Here is a 17,430-nt window from a genome sequence, read left to right as displayed (position 1 = left end):
GTAGAGAGTGTGCTGGTGGTCTGACCTGCTTCTGTGGTGGGGGAAAATAAGTACCAAGGCAAACTGTGTTCTAAGAAGCTGGGGAGAAACATAATACCTAGTTTATGTGGTGCCTCTTTGGGATGTACAAAGAGGAGTAGTTAAATATATATAATTGCTTCTTGTGAACTTGGAGTATAAAAACACAAAGAGAAATTAACAAATATTGACTGTATAAAGCAATATCCTTTACATATTTGCAGATATGCTGGAGCTTAATGAGAACTTAAATATGATCCTATTTAGCTATTTTAACAAAAATGTAAGAAATCAATTCTTTTCTGCTACTGCTTTGTTATCAGGAAAATTGTATTATATTTCCTTTTCATATATAAGACAGATAAAGGGTAAATTGGCTAGAGGAAACATAAATAGTAAAACAGTGACTATGTACTGGACTGCATTCAGATGCAAAAGAAACTAAGGGAAAGATAAATGTCAGTTTCTTCTTTCCTCAGTTTCTCCTGTTTACTACATCAACATCAGATATTTACAGCACTAGGTGAAATTCATGCTGTGGTTGCTGTTTTTAAGCTGACACTGTCCCCTTACAAATTCTAATTACCCATTAGACGCAAGAAATAGTTTCTAAAGATGACCTAAGCCAAACAAAAAAATCCACTTAACTTTGTTTTAGTTTTCTTTTAGTAGTTTGGGGGGCTGTATAAAATTTTGCTAGTATATCCTTGCACTTGTTATAGTCAAAAAAAAGATCAAATACATGGTGAGATGTAGCCTAAGATACCATTCAGCCTGTAAATAAAAGGTTTTGCCCTTCTTTTCACAAGCCTTGCAGCTTCCTCAAGCCAGGGATTTCCTGTGGGGCACAGCTAACCCTGCTGCAGAGGAAGCTTGCTGCTTTCATTGACTCTTTGTTTCTGAAAAACTGATACTCAGTGACATCCATGACGACAAAATGTGAGTCCTGTACTCCTTTGCTTGCTAAATGAAAAGACTGCCTCTGCTATTCTAATGCAAGTGTAATAAGGAGATATTTAATTTTTTGTATTCTACACAAAGGCTTGGTCAACAGAACTTTTAATAATGTTGGATCTGTACATCTCCTTTGATATGTTGCTTCTCAAGGTATGAAATACAGACAGCCCTCGAGCTTCTCCAGGCATGGCCAGCCCATGGGCAGCACAGTGGATGGGGCAAGCGTCCTGAACTTAGCCTGTGTCTCCAGTACATCCTGCTTTGCTTTACTCGCCTCAGTTTTAACTCATTTTCAAATGTTTGCTTGTAAATCCATCACGTCTTCACAATCATTCCAGCCTTTTAGACTGTCAGTGGTTTTTTGGGAGCAAATAGCCTTAATTCATGAAAATGGAGATCTGTGGCTCCCTAGCAAAGTATCCAGCTGAAACCAAACATACAGGTCTAGGTTTGCTTGTGCCTTTACCTAGACAAGTGACAGAGATCTGCTTTAATAATGCAGGTATTTCAGTCTGTAAAACTTACGTGGCTTCTCAAGCAGGGATCTTTACAGTTGTTTCACTTAACCAGTTAAAGCTTTTTGAGTAATCCTCTCTGGGGTTTTCGACTGTGCTTTTTTTCTTGGAAGTTCTCTGTGTGCTCTCAAAGGCCAATGCAAAAAATCAACCCTATTTTCTACTACAACGTGTTTTCACCTCTGTAGTTTGCATTTAAGACCTTGGCCTACTTCTGACCTTATTGCTTCTAATTGGTAAGAGCATATTTCCAGTGTTGCTTTTAAGATGATCTGCTAGTCTAATTAGCATTGATATATTTAGCATGTATAGACTTTTGTACCTCTTCATTAGAGCTAACAAATGTCAATAAGAGGCAGTTTAGTTTGAGAAAGGAAAAGAGCTGGGGGGAAAGATTTCTATAAAGAGTGCTGTAGTCTTTGTGATGAATTGGGTGTAACAGTGGAGAGTGGCAGAGGTGAAACAGGCTGTCTGTTAAACAGGAAATGAGTGATTAACATTTTTTGTCCTACTGATCATAATTATTCCCACTGGCTGAAAAAAAAATAAACACTGCTTAGTCTCTCTTTACTATAGCTGCAGATTAAAATTTTGAGCTATTAGTCATTCTGACATTGTATGCATGAACTGCTACTTTATTACTTAAATTTTTTTTTTCAGTTCAGTGAACTTTGCCTATAACTTTGATTCCTGTTTTCCTTTCAATAACCTGCTTTTGCTCTGCATTTGAGGACAGCTTTTCCTCAGACCGCTATGGCTGTGTGCTGCCCGTGTCCCTGCATTCCTGGTCACTGCATTAGAGCCCACAGTGAATATTTGTGAAAGGGCTATCTGCCCACCACGGGTCACAGCAGCCTTCCTCAGGGCTTGATGGACTACAGGTGATTCCAGTGCTTTGAACTCCTTTGAAGGGCAGGGCACACCTTAGCAGTGGTGCACGGTGCTCACCTAGACTGCGCTGTTGTTCATTCCATCTGGTGTTGGCATAATGCAGGTGTTCCCTCACCTTTCCTGAACAAAAGATGCAGGCTGTTGTACGTGCAATGGCAGTATTTTGTGGGACTGATTTGAAAGACTGATTATTTCCCTGACCTCTGATGTTTTATTAATTGAGTCCTTTACCAGCTTTTGTGTGATAGCGCCTGGTCTCTCAGGTTATTCACAAGTCCTCCTGCTTTGCTGGTTTTGTGTTACTGACGTAATTGCACAGGCTGCTTGTGAAGGCCAGAGGTCTGAGAGTGCTTAAGGAGAGCAGAGAAGCCCTAGTTTGAAGGGCATTCTGACTTTGAAATATTCCTCTTCAGTGAGGTCTCCTTGTTGGCCTCCTCTCTCATTGGTGAACTCGCTTCATCACGAGCTGTATATATCCATATATATGTTTCATATTTGTGGGAAAGAGAAATGCTTATTTATAAATATGGAACCCTTATATTTGTCAAACACTTGTTTTCCATCTGTTGGAATAGAAAGCTTGCAGCATCAGTTTTGTAAAGGCGGTATTAGAATTTGTCTGGATCACCAAAAATAGTTATCCCTGCAATCTTTGAATTATTTAATCTGATATTTATTTTTCTACACTTCACAACTTTTAATGCTATGATAAATGAAATCGATAAATGAAGCCATCATTTATCCTGATGGCTGTTTGCTTTTCTTTTTTTGTAATGACACTGTGGTGCTTTCTTATTGTTGCCTTTCTTTCATCTTTGAAAGTGGATAGATTTTAGACAAACCTGTTGGCTGTCTTGGTTCCCCAGATGATTTTACCAGAGGGATGAAGGTGTATTCAACAGAATTCATTTAAAAATCTCATTTTCTGTATATTTCTCTCTCTTGGACGTACAGAAAACATAGGAGTGATTAAAAGTTTTGGTTGGGGTCATCATGTGTGGAACAGTATCCAAGTATGTGCTTGCCCTGCGTGCACACTTGGCATACTGTGAACCTTGCTTGTGGTTTTTACTTTCATTCTTCCTAAATGCCTGTGTAGGGAGAGTAGGCAGTGTTATCATCTCATTAAAAATGTCCAAGCTGCCATTATGGTAAAGTGCTTTCAAGGAGTCTACCTAGGATGAGGAAGAGCATATAGGGTGTATTGGGAAATACTCAAATACTTGTCAACAGAGTTGCCTGCTCTGACATGTAGGCATGGACAGCCAAGTCTTAAACATCAATGTCTGAAGCTGGGTATGCATTTTCTGTTCCTACATGTTACCATGATCCAGAGATCCACTCCAGTGGTTGAGAAATCCCCTCCAGTCCCCGGTGGCCGCAGGATGCAACCACATTCAGTGTTCAAAGCTTTTTAGTCTTTGACAGCTAAGGAATCACAGGATAGTATAAATCTGTGAACTTGAATGCAGAAAGTACAGGACTTAAATTAATGCCACTCACATGTGGCCACAGGAAGCCCCTTTGTGTTCAGGACACATGGATAACAACCATATAGCAGTAACACACACTCCCTCCTGTTCTTGTACATTCACACATGGAAAAAGGGATGCATTGCTGAAATCTTACCACATGGAACAGTTTATGGAAGTGTCTCCATGTTTGGAGGTGGTGTTTCATAGGTAGTGGTCTGGGAAGGACTCTCACTATGCAACCACATGTAATGGAAAGCACAGAGAAACAGTGCAAGGTCCCCCTAGGAAGAGAGAAGTATTTCCTCACTTTTTCCAGCTGATACTTCTTAACTGTTTAACAGTGCAGGAGGAAAAATGAAGTCAAACAAAAGCACCTCCCCAAGAACAAAGGACCCAAAAAAGCATGACCTGTTTGGGAGGAAATCCTGCCTTTCCACCTTCATGCAGCTGCAGGTGGCAAGTTTCCAGCATCTTCTAAATATGACTCTTTGACCTGAGGCTGAGTGGCATGCTTTCTGTCCATACTCTTATTGGACAACAGAGAAGGTTTCTGAGCTGTAATAAAAAAATACTACAACTGGGTGGCAAAATTAGCTGTTTCATTAGCGTTTGAGGCCTCTGGCACTGCAGTGTGGCTGTGTTGGTGAACATTGTTGTGTCAGAAAATGTGTGCTGTCTGTAGACCAAGTGCTTATGTCTATCCAGCACTAGCTCTGAGGCAAATCCAAGCTCCATGTGCAGCATCAGCATCTGACCTTTTTGTATCTCATAGTTACTAGGTAAGACAAACAGGATTGCCTTACACCAGACTGTGTAAGACACCAAAGGAAATTCTGGTAGGTCTGGAGTTACCAATGTTTTCTTTCCTCCTTGGGCTCTTCATCCAAGTGCCATAAACCTGGCAGCGTGATTGGAAACCACAGCAAAATGGGCACAGGCAGTGCAGCTATTGCAGGCAGACCTGCCTGTTTTGCCAGGCATGATCTAACTTAGCCTTGGAGAGGTGCCACATGGTGCCACTTGCCGTGGTCAGCCCCTGCTGCTGCTGTCCGGCTGTCTGTGCTGGAGGAGCTGTGAGCAAGTGTGCTGGAGAACTTCCTGGCCTCTGCACACTTTCCTAGGAGTGTTAATGACTTCTTCTTAGAGTGGTGCTTGCCACTGAGGCTCCAGGAGGAGGGTGATGTGAACATCTGGAACTGCTGTAGAGCTCCTATACAAAGACCTAGAGAGACAGGTTGAAAGTCTTCTGTAAAAGCATATGGAAATCCTGGGGGATGGAATCTCCACTTCTCTGCTGCAAAACTTTTGCTTTGATGTTGTCACCACAAGGAGATGGTGCTGGCTTAGAAAGCTGCTGTAAGCTGTCATTAATATGATGTGCTACCACAGGTGATGGTAGAACAAGCTGGCAACTGGTGCAGGCCATCCCCTTGGAAGAGGTGTAGAAAGCAGTGGACTCCTGGGATGTTGTCTGAATGAAAACTTAGTGGGTAGTCATTAGACTGTTAATTTTAATGGAAATCCTAGATCTATGTGTGATAGAAGCAGTGCTGCTCCTGTGGCCTCCCAGTTTGTTATGACTGCATCTTCTTCCAGAGGCCAATTCCTTCTTTTGTTACTTGTTGTTTGATCTCCCTGAGATGCCATGGTAGGTCTTACAGCAATGCTGTCAGCATATGCACCTTGATAGCAAATGCACTTGTTTATGTAAAGTGTATTGACTCTCACATCCATTCCCCACTCTCCCTTTTGTCGCTCTTCTGGCACTCTGGTGGGATGAGAGCTGCCTGTACCCATGGATGAAAGTATGAGGGCGGGAGAGACCATGAGCACTTGTAGGTGCTTTTACAAATTTGGGGTCTTGCATCACCCCAGATAATCACAAATTCACAGCTAGGTCCTGCTTGGAGAGGTTTGCAGTTGGGTTAAAGAGGAGCTCTGCTTCCCTCTGCCTTTGGTGTTCCAGTGTCTGGGGTGGAAGAAAGATGGTCAAGTGTCACTGTATGGTCTCACTTCAGTAAGCACAATGTTGACAAGTTTAACTGAGCAACTGAGTTTTCAGGTATTTAGTGAAACACCAACAAAATTTACTAAAAAAATTAATTAAATACCTGAACTTCAGTTGGGATAGGGATATAATTTTTCTCAGCAATTAGTCAAGTTTAGCTTGAGTTGCGTGTTTTGCTATTTATATCTTGGGTTTAAATGCAGTATTGGATATCGGTAGTGCTGTTGGAAATGTCAGAAGTACAGCTGAATTATATAAATATGTAAATTCAAGGGAATAATTATCTTGGCTTCATGAGTTTTATTAGCTGGGATGTGCTCTTCACATGGCATTTAGCTGATACTGGTTTTGTGTATTTTGAGTCTTAAATCAGCAAGTAGCAGTAAGCATGTCCACAGTTCCTGGTCTGAATGCTGAAGTAAGTTTATCTTAGAGGCAAAAGCTCAATCCCAGGAAGCTCTCCACAGGTGGCAGCAGCCCTGCTGCCATCCTGACCCAGATTTTGATAAAATTCCAGAGCAGTTACACCCAGTGCGATCTGGCGTGAACTGCTGCTGTGCAAAGACCCGCTTCAAAATGCAGACTCTTGCTTTTGGAGTCATTCAGGCCAGGTTTTGGGAGGCTTTGCTTCAAAGTCCAGGTGAAGCCCATGGCTGAAGGCATTTCCCCAGCATGCTGGCGCTGGTGGTGCCGCCACACACCCCAGCCACTAACAGCTGCGCTATTCCTCCAGCTGCCAAGATCCACTGCTGAAACTATACTTTTTTATCAGGTCATGTTTGCATCTGGCAAGGGTTTGTAGACACAACATCATTAACAGCAGTGCATATTTTCACAAGATTTACCTCTTCAACACTTTTTCCAAGTTAGTAAATCATAGCTTCTTTAATGTCCTGCTGGCTGCGTGAAAAACAGGAATTTATGTAACAAGCTCTGGGCCGCAAACCTTTTCCTGTTAGGAAAATTTTTTTTTCATTGCTGGCAGAGTTAGGAGACAGCTCTGTTACTCAAAGAGCGACCTCAAATGTCCTCGGTACAATAATATCAGATTATAACGTTTTTGATGACTAAGGAATAGCAGCGATTTTTTAAATATTTAACACTTGTGTAGCAGAGAGGAGGGAGCTGAGCCTCATCACGGTGTTTTCCCTGCCCGATGTTTTGTGTGTTTGGTATGACTATTTTGATAGTAAACAGTGATCCTGAGCCAACCGGGTATGTTTACAAAATACAGTAAAAAAATGAACTGGCGCAGGAGGTTTTTTAATCAACAGAGCAACTTTCTTGCGACATTTGTAGAGCTGGACCTGTGTCAGGCACAGATTCGTCTGTGGCCCTTGAGTGAAAACAAGGGGCTGCGCCAGGCCGGCCTCACAAGGCTTCCCGGGCAGCCCCTGGGGTGCGGCAAGTCCAAAGATGGACTTCCAGGCTTTCCCTCCCTATGGGTTTGCTGCACCTGGTGCAAATAAAACTCCAAGGCCTTCCCTAGCACCCTGTTGCTAGATCAGAGATAGTATTTTGGTTGTAAGATTACTTGAAGCGAAGAAATATGGTCTTACTTTTAGTTTCTAGAATGGCTTCCTTTTGAAATTGAGTAAGGAAACACTCAAATCAGAGTTGTCATAGAATGCTTTGGGTTGAAGGAGACCTTAAAGACCATCTAATTCCAACCCTCCTGCCATGGGCAGGGTTGCCTTCCACTAGACCAGGTGGCTCCAAGCTCCATCCAGCCTGGCCTTGAACACTGCCAGGGATGGGGAATGTTTGATGGCGTCTTTTTAACTGGGATAACTTGTAAAGATGGTTCTTCAGAGGAGAGGTTGGAAAGGCTTCTCAGTTCAGGTGCATGGTTTGACTCAGTGCTGTGCTGGTTGAACAGTCAGTGCCTTGAGGCCATGCTCTGCCATCTTCTGATGTTAAGGAGTGTCTTGTGCCCCTCTTTGGGGTGCAGCTGTGCTTCTGGGGGCATAGTCTCAAGTCAGTAGCACCTGTAAGGTGTTGCAGGACTGTAACACCTCCTTGCTGCCCTCATCTACTGAAAGTCTCCTCTGTGATCCCAGAGTAACCACCTCTGTTGAGCTCAGCAGAGGGCCAGTCCTGCTTTGTCTGTTCTGCTTTCTGTGGTCCAAAGCATATCATGGCTTTTGCAGGGAATTTGAGCCTGTTGTCTCTGGTTTAAGCCATGAGATGACTGTTCATGCCTGGAATGCCTACTTAAGATCTTTAGACAAGTTACTGAAAATTACTCTGAATGGAAGGCAGATAGTGAATTACTGATTTCTCTGCCATTGAGGACTATTCTGGTTTTAAACATTTATTTAATGTGTTGTTTTGTGGTTCCCTTCTCCTTGTTCTACATGAATTGGAGTCCTAGCATAGACCATGGTACTGTTTTACCCTTCTATTAACATCTATGGCTGCCTGTTTCAGCACTCTTTGAACTTGTGGCCTTTTGTTAGCAATTGTGTCAAGATGCAGGAAAACTTTTCTGTTGATACAATGTTTTTTACATGTGCTCAGCAGAAAATTATAGGAGCAAAATAGGGTTTTTTACAGCTTGGAAGTGCAAAGATTAGTCTCTTATTAACAGGTCAGCCTGTGGCCTTCCATTTTGGATTTTTTAAAATTTTATTTGTCTGTATTTAAGAACAAAACATGAAACATTACTCATGGCTGAGGAGGTCAAAAAAAGATCCAGTACTTCCAGCCATTCTTGGTGCAAGATATCTGGTGCCCTCAGGTATTTGAAGAGTCAATTTTCCATATTAAAATGTTGATTTTGAAAGAGGACGATGATTTTAAGACTAAGGGTTTCATTACAAGCTTGTCTATGTTCTTACATGCCTTTATCTTCTATGATTTCTTAGGCAATTTATGATGTTTACTTATAAAAATTATAACTTAATCCTCCACTAGTTTTCTATATGTATTTTCTCATATAACACAAACAATATAAACCTCACTAATGCTCAGTGGCAATAGTGACAGTTTGTGTGTTGCATGTCTGTAGGGTTTTGGGATGTGCAGGATGAAAATCCATTACAAGGACCATAGAACAGGATCTAACATTTCTGAACTTTGCATAAAATAATAATAAAAAAAATCCATAAATACAGTAAAGTTCACTCATTAGATGACTCACTTCAGTCATCTTCTTGATCTTCTGGCTTATTTTTCTCCTTTATGTGGAATTTTTATTTCAGAATGGTTCCTGCAGTTTTATTGAACTTTTTATAATGTCAGATGTGATGGAGGAAGATGACAGACAAATTGACATGGTGACTCTTTGCAAGCTTGTTTCAGCCAGTTCAGAGCGATGAGGAGATAAAAGAGGTTTCCAGGCTGGCATGTTTTCTTATTTAATGATTACCCCTGTGTTTTCTAACAAAATGAGAGTATGCTTACAAAAGCAGGTGTTAGTATGCCATAAAAGATGCATGTCTTCTCCATTTCTTACATGCTATTCTGTTTTTCAGAATTCAATCCGTCACAACCTGTCTCTGCACAGCAAGTTCATCAGAGTGCAGAATGAAGGAACAGGGAAGAGTTCCTGGTGGATGCTCAATCCTGAAGGAGGGAAGAGTGGCAAATCTCCTAGGAGGCGAGCAGCATCCATGGATAACAACAGCAAGTTTGCCAAAAGCAGAGGCAGAGCTGCCAAGAAAAAAGCATCCCTTCAGTCTGGTCAAGAGGGAAATGGTGACAGCCCCGGGTCACAGTTCTCAAAGTGGCCTGCAAGTCCCAGCTCTCACAGTAACGACGACTTTGATAACTGGAGTACATTTCGACCTAGAACGAGCTCTAATGCTAGCACAATTAGTGGAAGACTTTCTCCTATTTTGCCAGAGCAAGATGACCTTGGAGATGGGGATGTGCACTCCATGGTATACCCATCATCAACCACCAAAATGACTTCTACTCTACCAAGCCTTTCAGAAATGAGTAATTCTGAGAACATGGAAAATCTTTTGGATAATCTCAATCTCTTATCACCTAATACATCAATGACTGTGTCAACCCAGTCTTCATCTGCCACCCTGATGCAGCAAACACCAGGTTACTCATTCGCATCCTCGACCACAAGTATAGGTTCACCAAATCCTGACTACAGGAAATTCACTTACGCTCAAGCTAGCATGAGCTCCTTGTCCCAGATTCCTATGCAGACTCTCCAAGACAGTAAGCCAAGCTACGGATCGATGAGCCAATACAACTGTCCTGCGGGACTTCTGAAGGAGTTGCTGACCTCCGACTCTCCGCCGCACAATGATATCCTGGCATCGGTGGACACTGGTGTTTCCCAGGCTGGCGGCAGGGCGCTGGGCCAGAGCGTGCTGATGGTCACCAACTCGGTGGTGCCCAACTATGGCAGCCAGCCGCCCCACAACAAGATGATGAACCCCAACGCCCGCCCTCACCAGGGACATAACCAGCCAGCAGTCAATGGCCGTGCCTTGTCACACACAGTGAACACCATGTCGCACACGTCGGGGCTAAACCGCCTGTCGACAGTGAAGACTTCGCTACAAGTGCCTATGAGTCACCCGATGCAGATGAATGCCATGAATCCGTATGCCCCTGTTAACAGTTGTAATGGCTACGGGAGGGTGGGAATTGTTTCCCTCCACCAGGAGAAGCTTCCCAGTGACTTAGATGACATGTTAATTGAACGGTTGGACTGTGACATGGAGTCGATTATCCGTAATGACCTTATGGATGGAGAAACGTTAGATTTTAACTTTGACAGTGTATTGCCTAACCAAAGTTTTCAGCACAGCGTAAAGACAACCACACACAGTTGGGTGTCAGGCTAGGATGTAGTAGGAGGTAAGCTGTGCTTTTCATAATAAGTCTGCAAAACAGCTAAAGGGAAAAGAAAGAAATGTCAAGATGCTTAAAATCTGGGAGTTCTTCTGTGTTGGCCTGTGAACTCCCTCGGTAACAGTCAGTCGCTTTCCAGTCCTTTGTTAGTTTGAGAGTCAGGTTTGCACTGGTGCATTAGGACTGTCAAGTACCAACTTCTCTTACTTCATGTGGAGCACTAATGTTTTGTCATCGATGTTCTAAACAAAAAACTTGCTGGTTACTAGCCAGTAATGAATATTTTTTTCCCCCCATTTAAATATCTTAAAGCTAGCTTGAGCATATTTTAATAGATTTATTCATCTGTTGTGAATGTTAATTTGTTCTTTTTTGTTTTTTTTTCTTTCTTCCTAGGCTATGGTTAAATTCTCCAGACTTGTCTGACAGCAGGAACTGAGAAAAGCAGTACAAAGATGTCCTTCACCTTTCTTTTTAATTTTCTTGACAAAGCTGTGCACATGCACTAACTTTTTTTGCTTTTTTGGTCTTTTTTTCCTTTTGCCTTCCTTTCGTCAGAGTTGGCAGCAGAGAGAGTATTTTCCTGTACAGGATGTTTGCCCAAGGTTTGCAGGTTATGTGCTGCTGTAGATAAGAACTGTGCCATTGGAAATTTCGTTACTCTGAAGTGCCAAATTCACTACACCATATAATCACAGCAAAGACTCTTACTTGCATCATGTTGTGCTTTCGGTTTTGTACAGTATGATCTGTAGAAGAAGAATTGTTTTTTAAGACTATCTGTTTCGGTCTAAGAAAAGTTTATAAACTTTTGTAAGAATACTGTGATGATCTCATGCCCTAAGTAAGTTTAACCTTCGTTGATGTTACCTGTGTTTTGATGAATTGAGATAACTGTGGACTTGCCTTGCAGCAGTACGAACTGCTTTATTTTACTCAAAATTGCCACACATTTCATATGGGAATAGAATAGCCTGTTGAATATGATCCTACTAAACTCACTGACTATTCAAAGCAACCAGTAGGTTAAATGCCATTTGATAATTTACCTGTATTTGTGTAAATTTATGCAAGAATATATCTGGATTTCGTTGTCAGATTAATCACTTTATTGTTGGGCTTAAGATAATTTTTGGAATACTTTGCAAGTTATTTTTCTTATAATTAAAATCTACTTTTGTTACATAGGCAACTTTAAAAAAAATAAATCTGAGATCTGGCAGCATTCATAACATCTTCATTTTGTACAGTATTTTAACTGGATTAAGTACATGTTTTTATAAATTTCCCTAGCACTTGGGAGTGCTAATAACAGAAAAGCTTATTAAGGATCTTGAATACAAAACATTTCTGTCCCTTTTTTTGTTGTGTGATGTATAAATATAGACAACTTTATGTTTAGAAATATTTAATCAGTTTTATATATGCATTTTTAGAAATGTCATCTGCTTCTATTACCATTTTAACTACCATGAAGTGTTAACTATTCATTGTTAAGATGCTTGTACAATGCTTCACATTTATATTTATTTCATGGAGGTCTCATAATGTTTGTACACTCAAGAGCAGGGCCTTTTGTGGAAAATGTGTAATGGTAGTAAAATTAAGGACAAAATTGTCATTTTTCTTAATTAGTACTATTGTAGGGTTCCTCAGTGTTTCTGTTTTAAAGCAGTAGATTTGAAGAGGCAAAAATGCTACTTTTGAGTGGGAGGCTAAAACTTTGACCTTATTGCAGGACAAAACATTACTTTTTTTCAAAAAGAAAGATAAAGTAAGTGGCAAAGTTATACAAATGCATGAGGTTTAGGATAGGGGAGAGCATTAATAACAGAGATCTTATTTCTGTGGAAAAACCTGGTCTTGCTGGAATAAGCACACTGACAGCTATTTGAGCTTTTTCAGGATTAGGTCTTAGAAGAATTGATTTCTGATTTTTTGTAATTGCATGATGCAGTTTTCATGGATGTGTGAATAAGAGGCCTCCCCTGTCTTTTCACTGGTTGCTACACAACATTTGTGTTACAGAAATCCTTGGAGCTTTTTTTTAATGCACTGACAGAATTAACACTTTGGGGTTTTTTTTGCTAGGGCTGCCAGTTATGAATAAGGGGAGAAACAAATATTTTTACACTGATTTTTCTTTTGTGTAAACAGCTCACAACCAGAAAATGTCCTAATTGAAACTCATCTTTCCTGTAGTGATGGTGTATGGTGGAGAAGGAGACAGGACGTGCCAAGTAAATGAAGTTTAGTAACAAGCCATATATTTAATGATCCTGTTATGACTTTCCTAAGGCTCTGCAATGTATTTATTGATGTGCTAGCATTTAGCTCCCTGTTGGGCTTAAATCACTACTAATTACAGCCGGTCCTACTTTTTTAGATACGCTATTACTGTTGTCAGGCAGTTCCAGAGCCTGATGTGATACAGGATCTTCCCCAGTGTGAAGTTGGTCTTTGAACTTGTTTTGAGCAAAATCAAATGTTCTTAGTGCCAAAGCCTGAATGAAGCCACCTGCTTTTACAGGCAGATATCTCCAGTAGCATCTTCCCCATCAAATGCCTAGTCTCTGAAACATGGTAGTAAATCCTGAGAGTGGAGCAAGTGGAGGGCTCATACAGGGGTTTCTGAAGATCGTTCTGTCTGATGCATGTGCAAAAATATTTGCTCCCAAATAGGCACTGATACACATAGGCCAGAGTTGTCATAAAATCCACCTCTGCATGTAAAGAAAGCAGTAATCAATGCTATGCTCCATGGGGATGCAGCTGAACTTGCTACATTTAACAATATACCTCCTGTTTATTATTTACTGCTACTGTATAACTTCCTGTAAACAGCTATTTTATTCCTTTCCTTTTATACCTATGAATAACATAAATATAGCCTTTCCCTTAAATACAACAGTCTATAGAAAGCCCTTTTAATTATTGTGAGGAAACGGTTGTATGTAATCAGAGATTTGGGCTGCATGGTCTGTTTGGCTTTTTTTGGGGTTTGGGTTTTATTTTAATTTTGAGGGGGGGTTTTGTTCATTTGTTTGGGGTTTTTTGGTTCTGTTTTTGGGTGGTTTTTTTGTGGTGCCATTCTAATGTTTTGCAATTGTAATTCTGGAATACTGTGAAGTTGGTGAAGGAGCATGTTGTCTGCCTTGAAAACAAACATTATGTGACCTCTAGTTATAAATCCTTTTTCAGTAAAAGTACCAAGTTTCTGGAGTAACTTAGTTTGTCAGAATTGTTGTAAATGATTGGTTTGTGAATTGTGCAGATGATCTTACCTATGCAGCCTTGTTTTTGACTTTTCTCTGGTTTGTACTGTTATTAAAAGTTTATTGTATTATAGAGCTGTTGAAATATTTTAAATATAAAGATGTATTGTTTCCATAATATAGCTATATGATATATGTTTAGGTAGTAGATGCATTAATTGGAAAGCTCTGCTTTGATAAACTGACAGTTTGCCTACACTTATAAGCAAAAATCATATTGCTTATTATTGGCTTAGGTCAACAGAGCATCCCTGAGAAGTTAAAATTGGACCAATTATAAAACAGTATAAAATTTGCACTTGTTAAACCACTGGATGTATGTTAGTACTTTTTTATTTTTTTACTGATTTGAAATTCCTATTTTCATTATGAAATTGCTAGGAGTCTTAATTTATGACTGATTTTAAATAAGGTATTCTCATTATTATTATTATTTTGGTAATCATAATATAAGATGCAGCATGGTTTATGCAAGCAAAAAGCAAATTATTCAACATGAAAACTGGCCTCTTTTTTGAAGGTGTTCCACAAACCAGCAATATCTGAGAGATTGGCATGTACATACTGCTAGTTCTATTTGCGAGTGGTGTGACAGCTCTTCAACGCTTCACTGCTCTGACTTAGTCACATTGCAAAATTAAAATTCATATGTGGATATTTTCAGAAAAAGTGCCTGATGTACTTCTACAGACACATGAGAACAATCCCTGACAGTTTGTTGTATAAAGCCATAAATGTATATAAATTATGTTAAAAAGATTTTGTGTCCTTTCTTGTATACAGAGAATGAGATTTGTACCAGGATTCTACTTGTGATTAGTAATCCTTCTACTGAGATGTTGTCGTAATCACTTTCCTCACCGTGTAATTTTTTTAATGATGATGATCCCATTTGGACAATCCTGATGGCATTAGCAATTTTATACAGAAAAATACCTCATGGTACCAAGTCTTGCCTGGTGAGATGATAACATATTAATGAGCAAACACTAACTGCAGAATAGTTAACAAATTTTCCATTACTTGGTATAAAGGAATTTTTCTCTCTTCGCATTGCTTCTGCATTTGGAACTGTAGCAGGTACAGGAACCTAATAGGGCTGAGTTACCAGTGTTTAATCACAACCTAGTGTGCTAAAAGTAACTTGTTTACAAGTCTTTGAGACTAAACGCAAGAAGAATCCATGCCTGACTCCCAGGGCTCAGGAGACAGCTTTGTGTAGAGGTGTGTTGTTGCTGGAAGGTGCACGGAGCGGTGCCAGTGCTTCAACAAGCATAGTTCAGAGAAAATGGCAAAAAGTCCTGAAATCGTTTCAGAATGGGTATTTGTAAGTATAAGCTCTTAATAAAATTGCTATGACATGAGATGGTAATTAGTGTATCAGAATGTTATGTAATACATTATTAAAGAGTAATAAAAAAGGGGGATGTTAACATCCATCAAACCACAGGAAAGAATTAGTCTTTTAGTCCAAATTACATGTTAGAACCTAATGCTATTAGATGTGGAAGAGAGTGGGCCCAAATCCTCTTGGTCCACTTCCCCCTGGTTTTTGCCTCTGCCCCTCCAGAAGTCTGTACCTTTTCTCAGAGTAAGTTTTTTCCTGGCTGAACATTTGCCAGCCTTCCTGGTGCTGCTCCTTTTGCAGCCATGCTTCAGGCTGTGGTGATGGGAGCGCTGCTGATGCGAGTGAGTAGGGAGAACAGGAATGTCTAAATTTTTTTTTCAATTTTTTTTTTTTTTAATTCAGATTGTGTTTCAAAATAGAGCTGGAAGAAAGGATGAGAGGCTGCCAAAACAGACAGCCAATAACACCCACGCCACAGTTGTCTTGTGAGGCCCATATCCCTGCTTGCCTGCAGGTGGGGAGGGAAGGGGTGGCAGAGAGCAGACTCTAAGTGAAGCGCTGGCAAAAATAAAATTGCTGGCAGTTTGATCTTAAAATGAGCAGAGGTAGACGTAAAGAACATGAAAGAACTAATTGCATGTAAAAATAGAAATATTTAAAGATAGCTAAAGAATAATTTCTGCTTGTTCCTTGCAGTTCCATCTTTATTTTAACTTCAACCTTTTTCCTTCAGTGTACATTTTGGAAGGGCTTTTGCATGTTAGGGGAAGCTGAGGATATCTTCCCTGACATTTTCAAAAGCCTGACTTCTAGAATGAGAGGGTTGAAAGATCCAAAGATACTCTATTTGGGTGTTTGTGACGCTGTTTTTGGAAAAGATGCACATCTAATTGGTACATGACTAGTTACTGTTGTCAGGAGAGATAGTCAAAGCTTGTCTCTTGGGAAGGGACTGGCTAGCAATTTATGCCAATCTGGCAACAAGGGATTTGAATCTGCTGATCAAGCAGGAAAACCTCAAAGCATCTTTGTGCTCTGAGTCAGTTCTACATCATTGTAATAAACATGTTTTTGAGTAGAAACGTCAACTACTATGTCACCTCGGTTGATAATCCAGTTAAAACTACAAATGACAAAAGGTCTTGCAGCCATTTACTGTGCAGCTGGTGTGCAAAGATGGGATTTGTGAAGATCCTTGAAAGGAATAACTTGCAGTGATCAGTGCCTGTGGTCATGCCCACTGCTGGAATTGCATGCAAATCCCTGTTCATTACCTGATTATGTTTTGCTTGGGATAATGTTCTGGCATGTGCCAAAATGATAGCTAAAATGAGGAGGCAGGGACAGTGCCCCATCTTACTTTATGTTCTTCTACTTGATGTTGGACCCTGGGGCATATGCAGAAATTTTGCATATATTTTTTACGAGTAAACTTCTTGTGGGGATGTTTATCATTGACCTGATGGGAAAAGGGATGAGAGCTTCGTGCAGTACAACTGGAAGAGCATTGCAGGAAGCTTCTGATGGGTATAATAGGGCTGTGGAGGGAAGAATCAGACAAAGAGCTCATTCATAACTTGGAACCTCAACATTTTACATCCTTCCTCTCTGCTCATCTTTGGTTGCTCATGCCATCCTTATAAGAAGGGGCTTTTCCAAGAAAGATGAGTTGAGTGTTGGTCTCTTCTCCTAAGTAACAAGAAAAAAGAGGAAATGGCCTCAAGTTGCCCCAGGGGAGATTTAGTTTGGATATTAGGAAAAATTTCTTCACCATAAGGTTGTCAACCATTGGAACAGGCTGTCCAGGGAAGTGGTTGAGTCACCATCCCTGGAGGTATTTAAAAAGCCGTGTAGATGAGTCACTTAGGGACATGGTTTAGTGGTGGACTTGGCAGTGCTGAATTAATGGTTGGGCTGGATGATCTTAAAGCTCTTTTCCAACCTAAATGATTCTATGATTCTATGGTTATGTTTCTTCCTCAGCATCCTAGAGTGACGCCACCTGAACAGGCAACAGCCCAGACCTTCTATAAGAGCCTTGCTGGGTTTCTAGGGAACTATGTTTGGCAGGAATGTCTAAATTGTTTCTGAAATACTCAATGAACTTCAATAAAGTCAGCAG

At 40.5% G+C, this 17,430-nt stretch overlaps 1 protein-coding gene across 2 annotated transcripts in view; it reads left to right on the top strand.

The window, feature by feature from the left end:
• Positions 1–14,717, top strand: part of FOXO1 (forkhead box O1) — a 60,599-nt gene extending 45,882 nt beyond the window's left edge. Inside the window, exons 2-3 of one of the 2 annotated variants that reach the window (XM_058825337.1) lie at positions 9,341–10,691; positions 11,082–14,717. In XM_058825337.1, the coding sequence (XP_058681320.1) occupies positions 9,341–10,678 (1,338 nt within the window). In that variant the 3' untranslated portion in view covers positions 10,679–10,691; positions 11,082–14,717. The remainder of the gene's footprint in view (positions 1–9,340; positions 10,692–11,081) is intronic. The other variant, XM_058825336.1, reaches the window with a different exon arrangement.
• Positions 14,718–17,430: the final 2,713 nt, after the last annotated feature.

The sequence above is a fragment of the Ammospiza caudacuta genome, chromosome 2, assembly GCF_027887145.1.
Source record: "Ammospiza caudacuta isolate bAmmCau1 chromosome 2, bAmmCau1.pri, whole genome shotgun sequence".
In the NCBI taxonomy this organism is placed as follows: Eukaryota; Metazoa; Chordata; class Aves; order Passeriformes; family Passerellidae; genus Ammospiza; species Ammospiza caudacuta.
This window is presented reverse-complemented; position numbering and strand designations above follow the sequence as displayed.